At 38.2% G+C, this 14,732-nt stretch overlaps 1 protein-coding gene across 2 annotated transcripts in view; it reads left to right on the top strand.

Moving 5' to 3' along the window:
• Positions 1-14,732, top strand: part of LOC127027961 (protein patched homolog 1-like) — a 91,371-nt gene that overhangs the window by 30,477 nt on the left and 46,162 nt on the right. For both annotated transcript variants that reach the window (XM_050913805.1, XM_050913804.1), the window contains exons 3-12: positions 1,414-1,603; positions 2,851-2,920; positions 3,035-3,126; positions 4,537-4,735; positions 5,320-5,441; positions 7,433-7,580; positions 8,173-8,304; positions 8,581-8,736; positions 9,383-9,481; positions 10,393-10,518. In XM_050913805.1, coding sequence (XP_050769762.1) covers positions 1,414-1,603; positions 2,851-2,920; positions 3,035-3,126; positions 4,537-4,735; positions 5,320-5,441; positions 7,433-7,580; positions 8,173-8,304; positions 8,581-8,736; positions 9,383-9,481; positions 10,393-10,518 — 1,334 coding nt within the window. The remainder of the gene's footprint in view (positions 1-1,413; positions 1,604-2,850; positions 2,921-3,034; positions 3,127-4,536; positions 4,736-5,319; positions 5,442-7,432; positions 7,581-8,172; positions 8,305-8,580; positions 8,737-9,382; positions 9,482-10,392; positions 10,519-14,732) is intronic.

Here is a 14,732-nt window from a genome sequence, read left to right as displayed (position 1 = left end):
AAGTAAGTGATGCTTCATGCCAGAATGACTATAATTGTTGAGGGCCTGATTCTGACAGCTTTATCCATGCTGGGGCCTAGCTTCTTGCCTGATGGTCCCATTAGCCCCAGGGGGGTTATGGGTAGAGTGAGGGTCCAACTGATTGAAAAAGTATGTCCTAGGCTTGTTCAGACTTGAGAATGTTGTCTCTCACGCTGCCGACTGGTTACAGATCAGTCTTCCATTATGTGGCCTAAGAAGAGAGAGATTTACATGTATAGTTTCTATTCCCACTGTTGCAGAACTGAACTTTGACAGTAATTCAGATCACCAGTGCCAAGGTGACTAGAACTGAAGAAAATGTAAAAAATTAGACCAGGTCTGTAGCTTGGACCTAGCAGAGCAATAAAATTAATAAATTGTAAGGGATGGAAACTATATTGGTGGTGTTCTTGTCCTCCTCATCTGAATGTGGTCTTGATTCAGCTAATGGGCTGAATTAATTGAATCCCTTCCCACATGCATTTTCTAGAGAGACTATAGGGGAGGTTATATAAAGTATATGTACTCTAGCTGAATGCTTTTTTGTAAGTGGGAAGATAATTTTCCATTCTTATGTAATTTTCTCTGGCAAGGCAAGTTGAATATGGCTCCCTCTAGAGCCTGTCTCCTTTGCAGTCTCTCTCCGCCTTTTTCTTTTTTTTTTAATCCATGTTTTGATATGGAGCACACCTGCTCAGCTCATGTGGGTTTAGAAACAGATGTTGTGTATGAATTATCCCCCGCATCACACCATGTTATGCAGGTACTGGACCACTAGGGCAAATTGTTTGTAGATGATCCTTTCTGCTACACTCTGTTGCACTCAGGACTGCACCTCTTTATGTGAATTTAATATTTTTTCCCTTTATATAAGGCTGAAAGAAGTACTCATGCTCACTTACTCTTTCCCTCTTCCCTTTTTTTAACTGAAGAGAAACATCCTCCTTCTGCCTTTGCCAAATTATTTAGAAGAGTGTAAATTGAAGCCATTTATCTTGAAATGTGCTATTGGAGCAGACTGTCTATACAAGTGAAAGAAATTGTAACATAAGAGTATTCAGTCTGGTCTGCAAGGAAAAAGTTTTGTTGTTTTTTTTTACATATGGAATATTGGTTCTAATATAGAAAAAACATGTTGTTTAAGAGGCTCCAATTTGCACATCAGTGTTTTAGTGCAGTAGGGACAATGGCATTTTTTTAATGGGGAATATGTTTTTTGTTACACTGTTACTAAAATAAATTTGATATTAGATTTAGAGCTATGCTGTAATCAATTTGAGGTAGAATATTTCATGCACATGGTAAAGATTTTCTGACCAGAGAGTGCTCATCATGTGAATCCAGAATAAGCTGTTATTAGCTAATACAAAGCTGTTAATATTTATCCATCAGTTGGTGGACGAGTGAGTCGGGAATTAAATTACACACGGCAGAAGATTGGAGAAGAGGCCATGTTTAACCCCCAGCTCATGATTCAGACTCCACAGGAAGATGGTGCTAATGTACTAACAATAGAAGCACTCAGACAGCACCTTGACTCTGCACTTCAGGCCAGCAGGGTAGATGTTTATATGTACAACAGGTAAGGAGAAAAACTTTTCTTTTCTTGATCATCTGTAACAGCTAGAAAGTGGACAGATGTTTCCTTGCATATATTTTTAATGGATAGCACTTCAGAACCTTTCCCTTAGAACTGTGTTTTGATTTGAATGTCACTAATTACTGATGCTTGAAATTGTGGCATGATAGCAGTGACCAGTTGACTTTTTAACAAATAAAATGGTGTAAGAGGTGTTGGATGAGATTCTGAAAATGTACCCTTATGAGCAGTGCTACAGTGTCCAGCATTTTTCTTGGTAAAGGAGTGATAACTGTGCTCTTAAAAATAAGACTTTATTGATGGGATTCCTAACAATGAAAAGCCTTCCAGTAATTTGGGTTTAAAGGGGAAATGCAAATGGAAGAGAAATGGCAGTGGGTGGAATTACTGGGCTATTAAATAACATAGATGCAGTCATAGTAGAGTTTGCCTTCAGAGCATCTGTGTGTACATACTGAGGGTTGGGAGTTGTCTGAAAAGCAGGAGTTAAGTTGTCCAACAATAAAAATACTAAAAGTGCACCTTAACAAGGCACCAGCTTTGGGCTAGTGAGATCTCTCCATGACAAGTGGTTCCTCCAGGGTTACTACTTGCATGATGATGTGCTTAGGGATGCTGTCTGCAAGGCATGAAGCCTGCTGTCTTTCAGCACATCTTTTCAGCACATCTAACTGATGCCTAAATGAACTAATACCTAGACTCCAATTATCTTTTACCCAGCTCCTGCCTTGTCTAAGGTGCTATAAGTCACTACAGTGGAAGTTGTAATACAGCTGAACAAGGAAAACAGAAATTCTAATGGTTTCTTTTCTCTTACATGCATGAGTCAGAGCTAGTCTGAGCCTGAAGCTGACTTCTCTTTCTTGTGTCACTGAGTGCTATCTTAAGTCACAAGTGGTCTCATTTATATAAAGCCACATTTCTGTCCCTTTTAGTTGTGTCAACTAGCCTATTAATACAAAAGTAGCTTCATTATTTTTAATGACTTTTACAGAGACTGTTTAGCATAAATGAAATAAATATTTCTAGTTATAACTACAAAAAGAAAGGCCTTTTCTTTTTTGTGAGGTTGTAGTATACCTACCTTGAATAAAATTTCTTTCTCAGTGATTCACTACTTGAGGCCACCATGTCTATGTGAGTTGCAATTTTAATGTATGTTACATTTTAAAAATAACTTTTCAGTAATTGTGAAAGAAAAAAATACTTGTTCTTTATATTTATTACAGACAATGGAAATTGGAACACTTATGTTATAAATCAGGAGAACTCATCACAGAAGCAGGTTACATGGACCAGGTAGGCATAACAGGCATTTGGTTATAAACATTTTATATTCTCATGATTCAGCTTGTGTTGTTTAGATTATATTGTAGTCTAACTGTGTTTTTTTCCCCTTTCTGACTTTGACAGATCATAGAATATCTTTATCCTTGTTTAATTATCACTCCTTTGGACTGCTTCTGGGAGGGAGCAAAGCTACAGTCAGGAACTGCCTATCTATTGTAAGCATGCTGTTTTTATAACTTTCCAGTCCATCTGATTTTAATAGTAAAATGATGCATGATTTTGAGTTGCATCCCATTGCTTATTCAGATTCTGGTTTAACCAAAAAATAAAAAATAAATTGTAGTGTCTTTGCAGAAAATGCGCATGGATTTTTTTTTTTAATTGAACAAAGATTTTTCTGTTTCTAAAAGATGATTTGTATGCATCAATTTAAGTCCTGTGTCATTACTTTTCTCATTCTGCTAGCATGCAAAAGGAAATATAAATTCTGAATTCAAGCTTTCTAAATTGTATGCTTTTTTGGAAATAAACTTTTTCCTTTTTTTTTTGTTCCCCCCCCAACCTACAAAAACATTGGCTGGGAATTAATTTTATTTCTAAGAAAATGTAGGTCTCTTGCGCAAAAACTCAAGTCTTCCTAAGGAATAAAACTCAAATCCTTTGCTTATGAGATCATTAAAGAAACCAAATATATCTTTTATGGGTGATTTCTCACAATTTGCAAGTGTGATATTATATGCCCTGGATCATTCAAAGAGTTAATTGTTAATCTGTGCAAGCATTTTCTGTTAATTATGCAAGAGTTAGCATTTGAGTTATTGTTTCTGTCCTGGTTTGCATGTCTCTGTGAAAGCAATTTGCAATGGCTATCTCCTAATGTTTAGTGTACAGTTTTAGATGGGGAAATAAGGGGGGTTGCATTTTCTGGTTGGGAGATTTCAAATAAAGAATTAAGCCTGGTTAAGCAGATACAGTGTGGTTTGAATCACAGAATAAGGCAGCCAAAAGCCTCTGTAGTCTGTCAGCATCACAAATTCAAAAGTGGGGGGGTGGGAGACGTGACAGTGATAGCGATGACAGCCATGGTAGCAGGAAAGCTTGATGGTTGATAGTCAAGCAGCCAGGGCATTTGCAGGAGCACAGAATTGTTATAGATAAACAAAGATCAGCTATATTGATTGATTACATTTGCAAGATGATTATTAGACTAGCAAGAAGTAATCTGATACTATGTGAAAGGATTTCTTTCCTCAGCCCCCTCCATTCTTTCCCTCCCTCCAAATTCTTTGAAGCAGCAGTTGGCTGCTTTTTTGTTATTTAGGTGCTTGATGGTTTGTTTTACTTGGTTTGTAAATGAAAGTATTTTTAACATGTGAATATTCCCTTTTATACAGTAAATTGGTATGTAAGTACTGCCTATTTTTGTTAAAATCACCACAGGGCTACAAGTATACATAAACAAATATAATTAAAACATGCATTTCATTTTATGAAACAACCTTACCAGAAAGGGTTATAGCTTATAACAGAAAACAACTTCATCATTTGTGCAAATACAAATTAAAAAATTATGTTTCAGTACTATTTTCTCTGTCTTTGTCATTTTTCCCTGATTTCTTTTACAGAGGGAAACCTCCTTTGCAGTGGATCAACTTTGACCCCTTAGAATTCTTAGAAGAGTTAAAGAAAATAAACTACCAAGTGGAAAGCTGGGAAGAAATGCTGAATAAAGCGGAGGTTGGTCATGGTTATATGGATCGACCTTGTCTGAATCCTGCTGATCCTGATTGCCCAATCACAGCTCCCAACAAAAATTCCACCAAAGTAAGTTTGCTTATCTTTGTGTAGATCTTTTCAAGGGAGGCTCTGTATGTGTGGTGAGAGAAAAGGGTACCATTCCCTTCCAAGTAATATATATTTTATGTTCTTCAGTGATTTAATTATTCGGTTCCTATTATATATCCTTAGCCCAGAGTCACTAACTTTCCCTCAGCCTGTGATGCAATATTAATCACACATATTTAGAGTGAGATTACAGTTCTCAGCTACTGGCTGGGTGACACCATTTCAGCAGGCAACATGCCTCAGGCAGACACAGTCACTCCTGGAATACGACTGCCACTGTACACTGACACCATGCAGCAAGGTCTTCCTTCAAGTAGGGCCAGTTTTGTTGACCCAACTTTATATATCCCTTTCTCAGTCTCACTAGGCTTTGGAGAAGTTGCTGTCTGGTGAACAAGTATCAGGCTACTTTGTCTACTCTGTTTGTTGAACACATTTCTCTTTGTAGACTTCCTAGATGATCTTCAATATCTGTTATTTCAGTACACTAGGTGTTGATTTAGGATATGAGTTTGTCTGAAGTTGTGCAACTGATGAATTGCTTCTTTAAAACTTTTTTCTAGCCTCTTGATGTGGCTCTTGTTTTGAGTGGTGGATGCTATGGACTGTCAAGAAAATACATGCATTGGCAGGAGGAATTGATTATAGGTGGTACAGTCAAGAATAGTTCTGGTAAACTTGTCAGGTAAGCAAAGAAATGTTTACAGAAAATTTTAAAATTTTTCTTTCTTAGGGTTTGGGGTTTTTTTGGCAGGGGGCCAGATCATGCAAAATCAACTGCCTTTCAGAATCTGTGAATGATGTGTATTATGAACCCTGGTCTAGGAGGACATCCCTGATGAGGACAGAATTTAAAAGAGTGATTAGACAGTTGTTTAAATTTAAGGAGGTGTCATTGCTGCCTGCTTCTAACCTAAGAATGATAGTGTACATTGCTCAGAAATAATTTTTTTCCTGGCAACTTTGTTGTTTAGAGTGTATGTATAAAGCATTGAACAGTATTTAAAACACTGAACAACTTTGATTGTGTTTTTGAAATATGATCAAAGGAAAAAAGAGGGAAAAATAACTTTGGTAATGTGCCCACTCATTTGACTTTTCTCAGAATTCCAAAATCTCCATTGAACTGTTTGTTTAGGGTCAATACAGAGAAAAGTGTATTCTTTATGTCACTGTATCTTGAATACTTTTTTGACTGACAAAATAAAACCCTTTGTTTCAGACTTCTTGAAGAAGTCATGGAACACTGGACTTCGGGGGGGAAACCCCTTGAAATAGAACTGTGTTAAAAAAATAGGACATATAAAAACATTATTTAGATGTATACACTGAATCCAAATTTATATTAAATTAAAAGAAGTATAATTCTTGCATATTTAATACAGATAATTTTTACTAGAACTTTTGATATGGATTTTGATGTTTTTTATATTGACATTAAATATTGAAGTCTAATTTCTTACTAATTTTGATTTATTCGGAAAAAGTGCACAGAAGTGTCTTCTAACAAATAGCCAAAGACTTTATTCTTGGTGAAAAATAAAATAGCTCCTTAAGCTTCTAAAATTGTTGGATACAGATATATACTGTGGAAATTTACGATGGATAATTATTGCCTTTTGTGTATTCTTGGCTGCTTGTCAGGTGTCAGGAGTTTAGTCTGGCATTTCTCTCCAAGGGATGAAAAAGACCAGTTTTTAAATGACAAATTGCCAACAGCATTTGCAAGATCTCATAGGAATAACTGTTCCTGTGTCCTCCTCATAGCAATCTGTCTGTCAGTCATGATCTTTATAACTGATTTGTAGGGTTACATTCTTTGCTCCTGAAACTGATCCTATTGAAAATAATGGCAAAACTCTCACTGACTTCAGTGAAAACAGACTTAGCCTCAATACTGTATAGACCAGTATCCTGGTTTCGGCTGGGATAGAGTTAATTTTCTTCTTAGTAGCTGATATAGTGCTGTGTTTTGGATTTAGTGTGAGAAACATGCTGATGTTTTAGTTGTTGCTAAGTAGCTCTTATCTTAAGCCAAGGATTTTTCAGTTTCCCATGCTCTGCCAGCAAGCAGGTGTGCAAGAAGCTGGGAGGGGGCATAGCCAGGATAGCTGACCCGAACTAGCCAAAGGGGTATTCCATACCATGGAACGTCATGCCCAGTATATAAACAGGGGGGAGTTGGCCAGGAGGGGCGGATTGCTGCTCAGGCATCGGTCAGCGGGTGGTGAGCAATTGCATTGTGCATCACTTTTCTTGGGTGTTATTTCTTTTTTTTTTTGTTATATTCCTTTTCATTACAATTATTATTATTATTATATTATTATTATTATTCTTAGTTAGTAGTGTATTTTATTTTACTTTAGTTATTAAATCGTTCTTATCTCAACCCACGAGTTTTACTTTTTTTTCCCTCCTCCCCACCCCACTGGGAGGGGGAAGGGGGAAGCGGCTGCGTGGTGCTTGGCTGCTGACTGGGGTTAAACCACGACAACCAGATACATAGTGGAATAATTATACTCTGTTCAATTTTAATGTCAACATATGTCCTATAAAATCAAGAACTCGTGCAAGCTCCTATTAGGCTCTCATTTGAGCCTTTATGCAGTGAAAAATCATTTCCTGAAAATGCTTATTTTATGCCTCTTTCTCCTCTCTCTTCTCTCCCTGTTACAGTGCCCAGGCTTTGCAAACCATGTTTCAGTTAATGACTCCTAAGCAAATGTATGAGCACTTCAAGGGGTATGAATATGTTTCACATATCAACTGGAGTGAGGATAAGGCAGCAGCAATTCTGGAAGCCTGGCAGCGGATGTATGTTGAGGTAAAATTGAAAATAACCTAAATATCTTGCTATAAAGTTTTACTAAGATCCACTGCCTTTAGTCGTGGCTTTTTATAGTATTTTCTCAAGGAAGGTGCTTAAACTAGAATTGAGTGTTGTCTCCCGGTTTTAAAGTTATCCTTGCGTTGTAACAGACTATTTAAAAAGGCTGATTTCTTCTTTTTTTTAATTAAGAAGCTGCTTGTTTATTCACATATGAGAAGCCATGAAGGTTTTACTGTTTGCTGGACCTTGGATTAAAGGCAAAACTCATACAACAGCAAATCAATGGCAGAGTTATGGAAAGAAGAAACCTCCTTTACATTTCAGGAGTTAAGTTAAATGTTTTGAATGAGCTGTGAATGCAGTGGCCTTTCCTGAAGGATGCAAATTCTTGTTTGATAATCAGTAGCTTGCAGGAAATAATTACCAAAAATATTTATTTCATGTAGCATCAGTGAAATCTCTTGTATAGGGTGTGTGCTTTAACAGGAACATTAAGGCAAAAGTAGTTGATTTCAGATATGTGCTGTAGAAGATGATAATGGGCTTTTTTTTTTAGCCACACTAAGTTTTATTTTTCTTTCCATAGGTTGTTCATCAAAGTGTTGCACAAAACTCTACTCAGAAGGTGCTTTCCTTTACTACAACTACCCTGGATGACATTCTAAAGTCATTTTCTGATGTCAGTGTTATCAGAGTAGCTAGTGGCTACTTACTAATGGTAAGAAAATAAATTCTATTTATTTAATTGACTCTAGTAGTATAGCAGGGCTCAAATGGCTGCCTTGTTGTTACCAGTCAACAGTCCAGAACATTTTCAGAGTACTTAAAAATTGCAGTTTGTAAACATTTGCCTCAGGGTTGTCACCTATTCCTCTATGTAACATCTCTGATGTGTGTGTTCTGTTTAAAAACGCTTGTAAGCTGTGTATGTTGTTGGGGGGAGATAGCCGATAGAGAAGGATCCATTCTAATCCAATCCCTGCTCTGCTTTCAGCTTGCCTACGCCTGTTTAACAATGCTGCGGTGGGACTGTGCCAAGTCTCAGGGTGCTGTGGGACTGGCAGGAGTCTTCTTGGTTGCTCTCTCAGTGGCTGCAGGATTGGGTCTGTGCTCATTGATTGGAATTTCCTTTAATGCTGCCACAACTCAGGTATTAAGGAGCCACAAGTCTGCTGCTAAATTAAAAGAACTTTGTTAGTAAATGAATACATCTGAATCAATCTTTGAGGAAAAACAAAAGCTGAGAAAGTATTTTGATTTTTAGATTTTTACTTGTGTCTTTCTCCTATCTAGTAGCTTGTGCTGTGAGAAATTAAGAGAACGTGCTGCCAAATGATTTTAAAGAAAAAGGCAGATATCCTGCAGTTTGTTTAATTAGATAGATTCTAGGATATTTGTTTTTCTGTGTCCCAATATGAGTGCAAGCATCTAGTTGTACATAAGAAGCTGCAAGTTTTGTCCTTACATCTGAATATATCAGGATGTTCAACTCCTGAAAATATTTTGAAAATAACTTGAAATATTATCTGATATTCTTTGCCTACCAAAAACTTGAATTACTTTTAGTGAGGTTTTGTACCTGTAAATGGTATACTGCAAGTTACTCAGCAGTTTTTCAGAATGAAAGTTAATAGCTGTATTGCATCCTATTGATTTTCATTTTAACCTTGGATTTGTGTTCAGAGTGTAGTGTAAAGGTTATTTTGATTAGCCATCTAATGACTAGCTGCATGGTAGATCATAAGAATAATATAAAAACGTTCTTGGTTTTTTGCTTGTTTTGTTTCTCCCCCAAGGTTTTGCCTTTTCTTGCTCTTGGAGTTGGTGTAGATGATATATTCCTTCTGGTACATGCATTTAGTGAAACAGGGCAGAATAAGAGAATTCCATTTGAGGTAATGACAAAATGGGGAGTTGGGGGAAAATAAAAGAATAAAAGAAAAGAAAAAGCCTCATATAGGAAAATATATTATACCTAGAATTAGTTAGTAGTGATTTTTTAAAAAAGCTTTTGTTCTAGAGATCTTTGTCCTAGGGCCTGGTTTTCTTTCCTTTTATTTATAATTAACCATGCCATTCACATTATTCACATTATTCAATCTAAGATCCTCCTCACTTTTATAATCTTTTCCTTTTACTGACCTTTTTATTCTCAGTCCAAAGTTTCATATCCAAAGTACAAATCATTTAAAAGCAATATATATTTGCCAGTTTTGTTTTGTACAAGCAATGTCTTCCATGTGCTCTTTCCAGCTGGTTTGGCATGCAGGCGCTACAAACTCATTGTGCTATAACCTCCATGTGCTTCAAAATAACCTACTGCGTTGGAAAAGGGTCCTGTGCTTGATTCTCTCTGGTTTTTTGTGTGGTTCCTGGGGTTCCTGGGGTTCCTGGGTTTTTTTTCTTACATGCTTCTTCAAGACATTATGCATCTATGCTGTTAATGCATGCTTATTTTGTCTGAAAAATGTTGAGAACACCAAGTGACTGCACTGATACAAAATACATCCTACTTAATAACTGATGTATTTGATATAATGTCAGTATCCATTTAGCTTTGACTTTTGAAGCCAGTGTCAGCTTTGATAATGTTTGCTACCCTCAAAAAATGTAAGCATGTCATTTTCTCCTGGACAGTGTACTTAGTATATTATTTACTCTTACATACTCTCAAATGCACACTTGTATTCAGAATTTCCTTGTAATAGTTTTCACTGTTACCATGTTATATCTGTAGGACGACCCCTTCATTTGCAGGACATCACCTTATTCACTTGACTTGTACGATACGTCATTTGTTTTGCAGGACAGAACAGGTGAATGTTTGAAGCGAACAGGAGCAAGCATAGCCCTTACATCTATCAGCAATGTTACTGCTTTCTTTATGGCTGCCTTAATCCCTATACCTGCTTTACGAGCATTTTCACTCCAAGTAAGTATTCTCCTTGAGCCCCTGACCTACCCAGAGGAAGCAAGGGCTGCATTTTTTCTTAATACCTGAGGCAATTATTGCTGTTTTCAGCAATTTAAGCATGCCTGCATTAAGCTATTAAATGGTAAAAAGTGTTCATGATTGCAACTACATGACCAACATTAGTAACTTGTTTACCATTTTCTTCTCAGTAGGCAATTTGGTAGTGAATAACAGAGAAAGTAAAGGAGAACAAAGGCATTGGTTTGCTGCATAGTTGAGCAGATATCTGTGGCATCTTAAACTAGAGCTTTAGTCCTGAATAGTTAGCAGTATTTAGTTCTGCTGACTTGCCAAAACCTAGATCTCCCTTCTTACAGGGGATATGACAGTGAATTGTTTTATATTATGGCAAAGATCAGTTTGAGTGTGTGAAATATTTTTGAAGTGTAACACTTCTTTTGGAAGAAGTGATTTATGTCATCTAAATCTCGGGGTACCCAGCCTGCTGAGCTGGAAGACAGAGACAGGGAGCCCTCATAATCTAAGGGGAAATGGTTAACGACCTGCTACACTACTTCTTAGACACACACAAGTCTATGGGGCCGGATGGGATCCACCCAAGGGTACTGAGGGAGCTGGCAGAAGTGCTCACCAAGCCACTTTCCATCATTTATCAGCAGTCCTGGCTAACCGGGGAGGTCCCGGTTGACTGGAGGTTAGCAAATGTGATGCCCATCTACAAGAAGGGCCGGAAGAAGGATCCGGGGAACTACAGGCCTGTCAGCCTGACCTCGGTGCCAGGGAAGGTTATGGAGCAGATCATCTTGAGTGCCATCACACAGCATGTACAGGACAACGAGGTGATCAGGCCCAGTCAGGATGGGTTTGTGAAAGGCAGGTCCTGCTTGACTAACCTGATCTCCTTCTATGACAAGGTGACCCGCTTAGTGGATGAGGGAAAGGCTGTGGATGTTGTTTACCTGGACTTTAGTAAAGCCTTTGACACTGTTTCCCACAGCATTCTCCTGGAGAAACTGGCTGCTCATGGCTTGGATGGGCGTACTCTTTGCTGGGTAAAAAACTGGCTGGATGGCCAGGCCCAAAGAGTGGTGGTGAATGGAGTTAAATCCAGTTGGTGGCCGGTCACAAGTGGTGTTCCCCAGGGCTCAGTATTGGGGCCAGTTCTGTTTAATATCTTTATCAATGATCTGGATGAGGGGATCGAGTGCACCCTCAGTAAGTTTGCAGACAACACCAAGTTGGGCAGGAGTGTTGATCTGCTTGAGGGTAGAAAGACTCTACAGAGGGATCTGGACAGGCTGGATCGATGGGCCGAGGCCAATCATATGAGATTCAACAAGGCTAAGTGCCGGGTCCTGCACTTGGGTCACAACAACCCCATGCAATGCTATAGGCTTGGGGAAGAGTGGCTGGAAAGCTGCCTGGTGGAAAAGGACCTGGGGGTGTTGGTCGACAGCCGGCTGAATATGAGCCGGCAGTGTGCCCAGGTGGCCAAGAAGGCCAATAGCATCCTGGCTTCTATCAGAAATAGTGTGGCCAGCAGGACTAGGGAAGTGATCGTCCCCCTGTACTCAGCACTGGTGAGGCTGCACCTCAAATACTGCGTTCAGTTTTGGGCCCCTCACTACAAGAAAGACATTGAGATGCTGGAGCATGTCCAAAGAAGAGCAATGAAGCTGGTGAAGGGTCTAGAGCACAAGTCCTATGAGGAGTGGCTGAGGGAACTGGAGTTGTTTAGTCTGGAGAAAAGGAGGCTCAGGGGAGACCTTCTCGCTCTCTACAACTACCTGAAAGGAGGTTGTAGCAAGGTGGGTGTCGGTCTCTTTTCCCAAGTAGCAAGTGATAGGACGAGAGGAAATGGCCTCAAGTTGCGCCAGGGGAGGTTTAGATTGGATATTAGGAAAAATGTCTTCACCGAAAGGGTTGTCAAGCATTGGAACAGGCTGCCCAGGGAAGTGGTTGAGTCACCATCCCTGGAGGTATTTAAAAGACGTGTAGATGTGGTACTTAGGGACATGGTTTAGTGGTGGACTTGGCAGTGTTAAGTTAATGGTTGGACTTGATGATCTTAAGGGTCTTTTCCAATCTAAATAATTCTGTGATTCTATGATTCTGTTCTATAATCTGTGGCCCAAACTCAAACATCTAACATATCTTAAGCAGCAAAAAGGATACTGGAGATCTTCACTAGGAATCAGAAGAGAGGTCCTATTTTCCCATTGTCTGGCTTTGCAGTGACTGTGCTTTATAGAAGCTACTTCAGCCTAAATGCTACTCTCCTAATAAGAACCCAACAGAGATGGGTTATTTTATCCTAGTCACACTGCTGTGCTGCTTTTTTTGATCAAATTTTGCTCAGCCTGTTCTCACTTCTCACATCAGAACATGGCAGATTGCCTTTGGAATATCTGTGGAGACAACAGCTGTAATTGTTACTGTAATTTGAGTATAAATTAAATTTATCTTTTTTTAAAAGTCTTTTTTTTTTACCTGCTGCCATGTCTTATGACTTGCTGTAAACTGAATCAGCAGAAGTTCAGAAAAGGAAGCCCATGTTGTCAAATGCATGGTGCTTTCAAAAAGTAAAACGAAAGACAAAGTTTCCAATGAGGTTTCAACATATCCATGTATGAACATGTTGATATTATTCAGAATGACATCATGATCAAAGTTATTTTTAAGGCAGTGATTATCATGGAATCCATGTGTAGATACATTTGGGTGTCCAGAAATGAATGTTTGAGTGGCTCAATCTTTTCTCAGATGCATCTGTAATCTGTCTTTCCTTGCACATAGTAATCCCTTATATGTATATAAGAGATGGAAAAATGTGCAAAAAGGCCAACCAGAGACCCGTACTGAGGATTTATTGGTACTAGAGCAATCTGTGTATATAAGTTAGGAAACACTGAAATTACAGCCCTTATTGTTAGAAAGGAACATCTATTACTTGCATTGTCTAGCTTCACCAGGTATAATCAAAACCAGGTAATGCATTTAATCATACATTCAGAATCAGATAACCATGGCAGATTTTGGTGGGTGGTCTGTATATATGGATTTCTTTATTCACAGTCGTCTTCTTCCCTCTCCCTCTTACTCAGGCTTGTTTAAACAAGAATTCCTTGTCATCTTTGATAGCTTTCTAGCAAAACTTAGAAAGCAATGAAATACTGCAGTTTACTTTTCACAGATGCTGCCTTCTCATCTAGATAGTGAATTTTTAACAGATAGGCTTAAAAAAAGAATTGTTCTTAACCTTATTTTGCTCTTCATTTGCTTTCCTTAAGATATTGCAAGATAACTGTCAAAGTTTCCATAACTTTTGAGGACCAGTATCTGTAAAATGACCCAGCTGCTAGGGAGAATAAATGCTTTCCTGACTAGCCTTGCATGTGGAAGCCCAACTTTTACTTAGAAACTAATGTTTTGCATATCAGTGCTTTCTTATTTCAGCTTCTGTTCCGTCAGCTAATGCAGTTCGTTGATACCTGTGAGTTGTTCAGTTACTTTATGGAACTTAAACACTGCAAGTTTGCTGCTGTCATAGGAATTTGCTAGGATTAACTCAAGAAAGTGGGTTAGCTCTTGCTGAATTTAAAAATCACCATTTTCCATTTCTTTAAGTGAGTTGGTTTTTTTTTTTTAATTAATTCCCTTATGGGAATAAGGACTGTTTTAACTTTTTAGCTGTTTGCATTTTTTAATCAATAAATATAATAATATGCAAATATAATAAATATGCATTTATTTATTTTGCTGATCTTATTAGCCCCTTATTTAAGGGGCTTTAGGTTTTGAGATGCTGAATGTATCCCAAGTACTCAGTCACAAGAATCACCTGTAAGAGAGTGTTCAGGACTTTGAAGGAGTAGGTCCTGAGTTTTCAGATGTGTTGCATTTCTTAAAATCAGGGGGGTTGTCTAAGAAATCCCCTGAAAGTTTTTGAAGTTTGCTGTAGGAATGTCTTAAATATAGCATTTTCTTTTGAACATAAATGAAGGAGGCATGGCAGAGTATAAGTACCACTGGGCTGAATTCTTTCCTCAGACAGAATATTCAGACACCCTTATGGAATAAATTCTGCCCTGGAAAGAGAAGACAGAGCTTCATAAAAATTCACTTAACTTCTTGCTTGCACCAGAAATTTCCTCCCCTAACAGCAGAGAAATGGTATAGACTCACTAATGAATAAGGGTGGAACTTTGCCC

The sequence above is a fragment of the Gymnogyps californianus genome, unplaced genomic scaffold (assembly GCF_018139145.2).
Source record: "Gymnogyps californianus isolate 813 unplaced genomic scaffold, ASM1813914v2 HiC_scaffold_110, whole genome shotgun sequence".
Lineage (NCBI taxonomy): Eukaryota > Metazoa > Chordata > Aves > Accipitriformes > Cathartidae > Gymnogyps > Gymnogyps californianus.
Note: the sequence above shows the minus strand (reverse complement) of the source record. Positions and strands in the feature narration are given on the sequence as shown.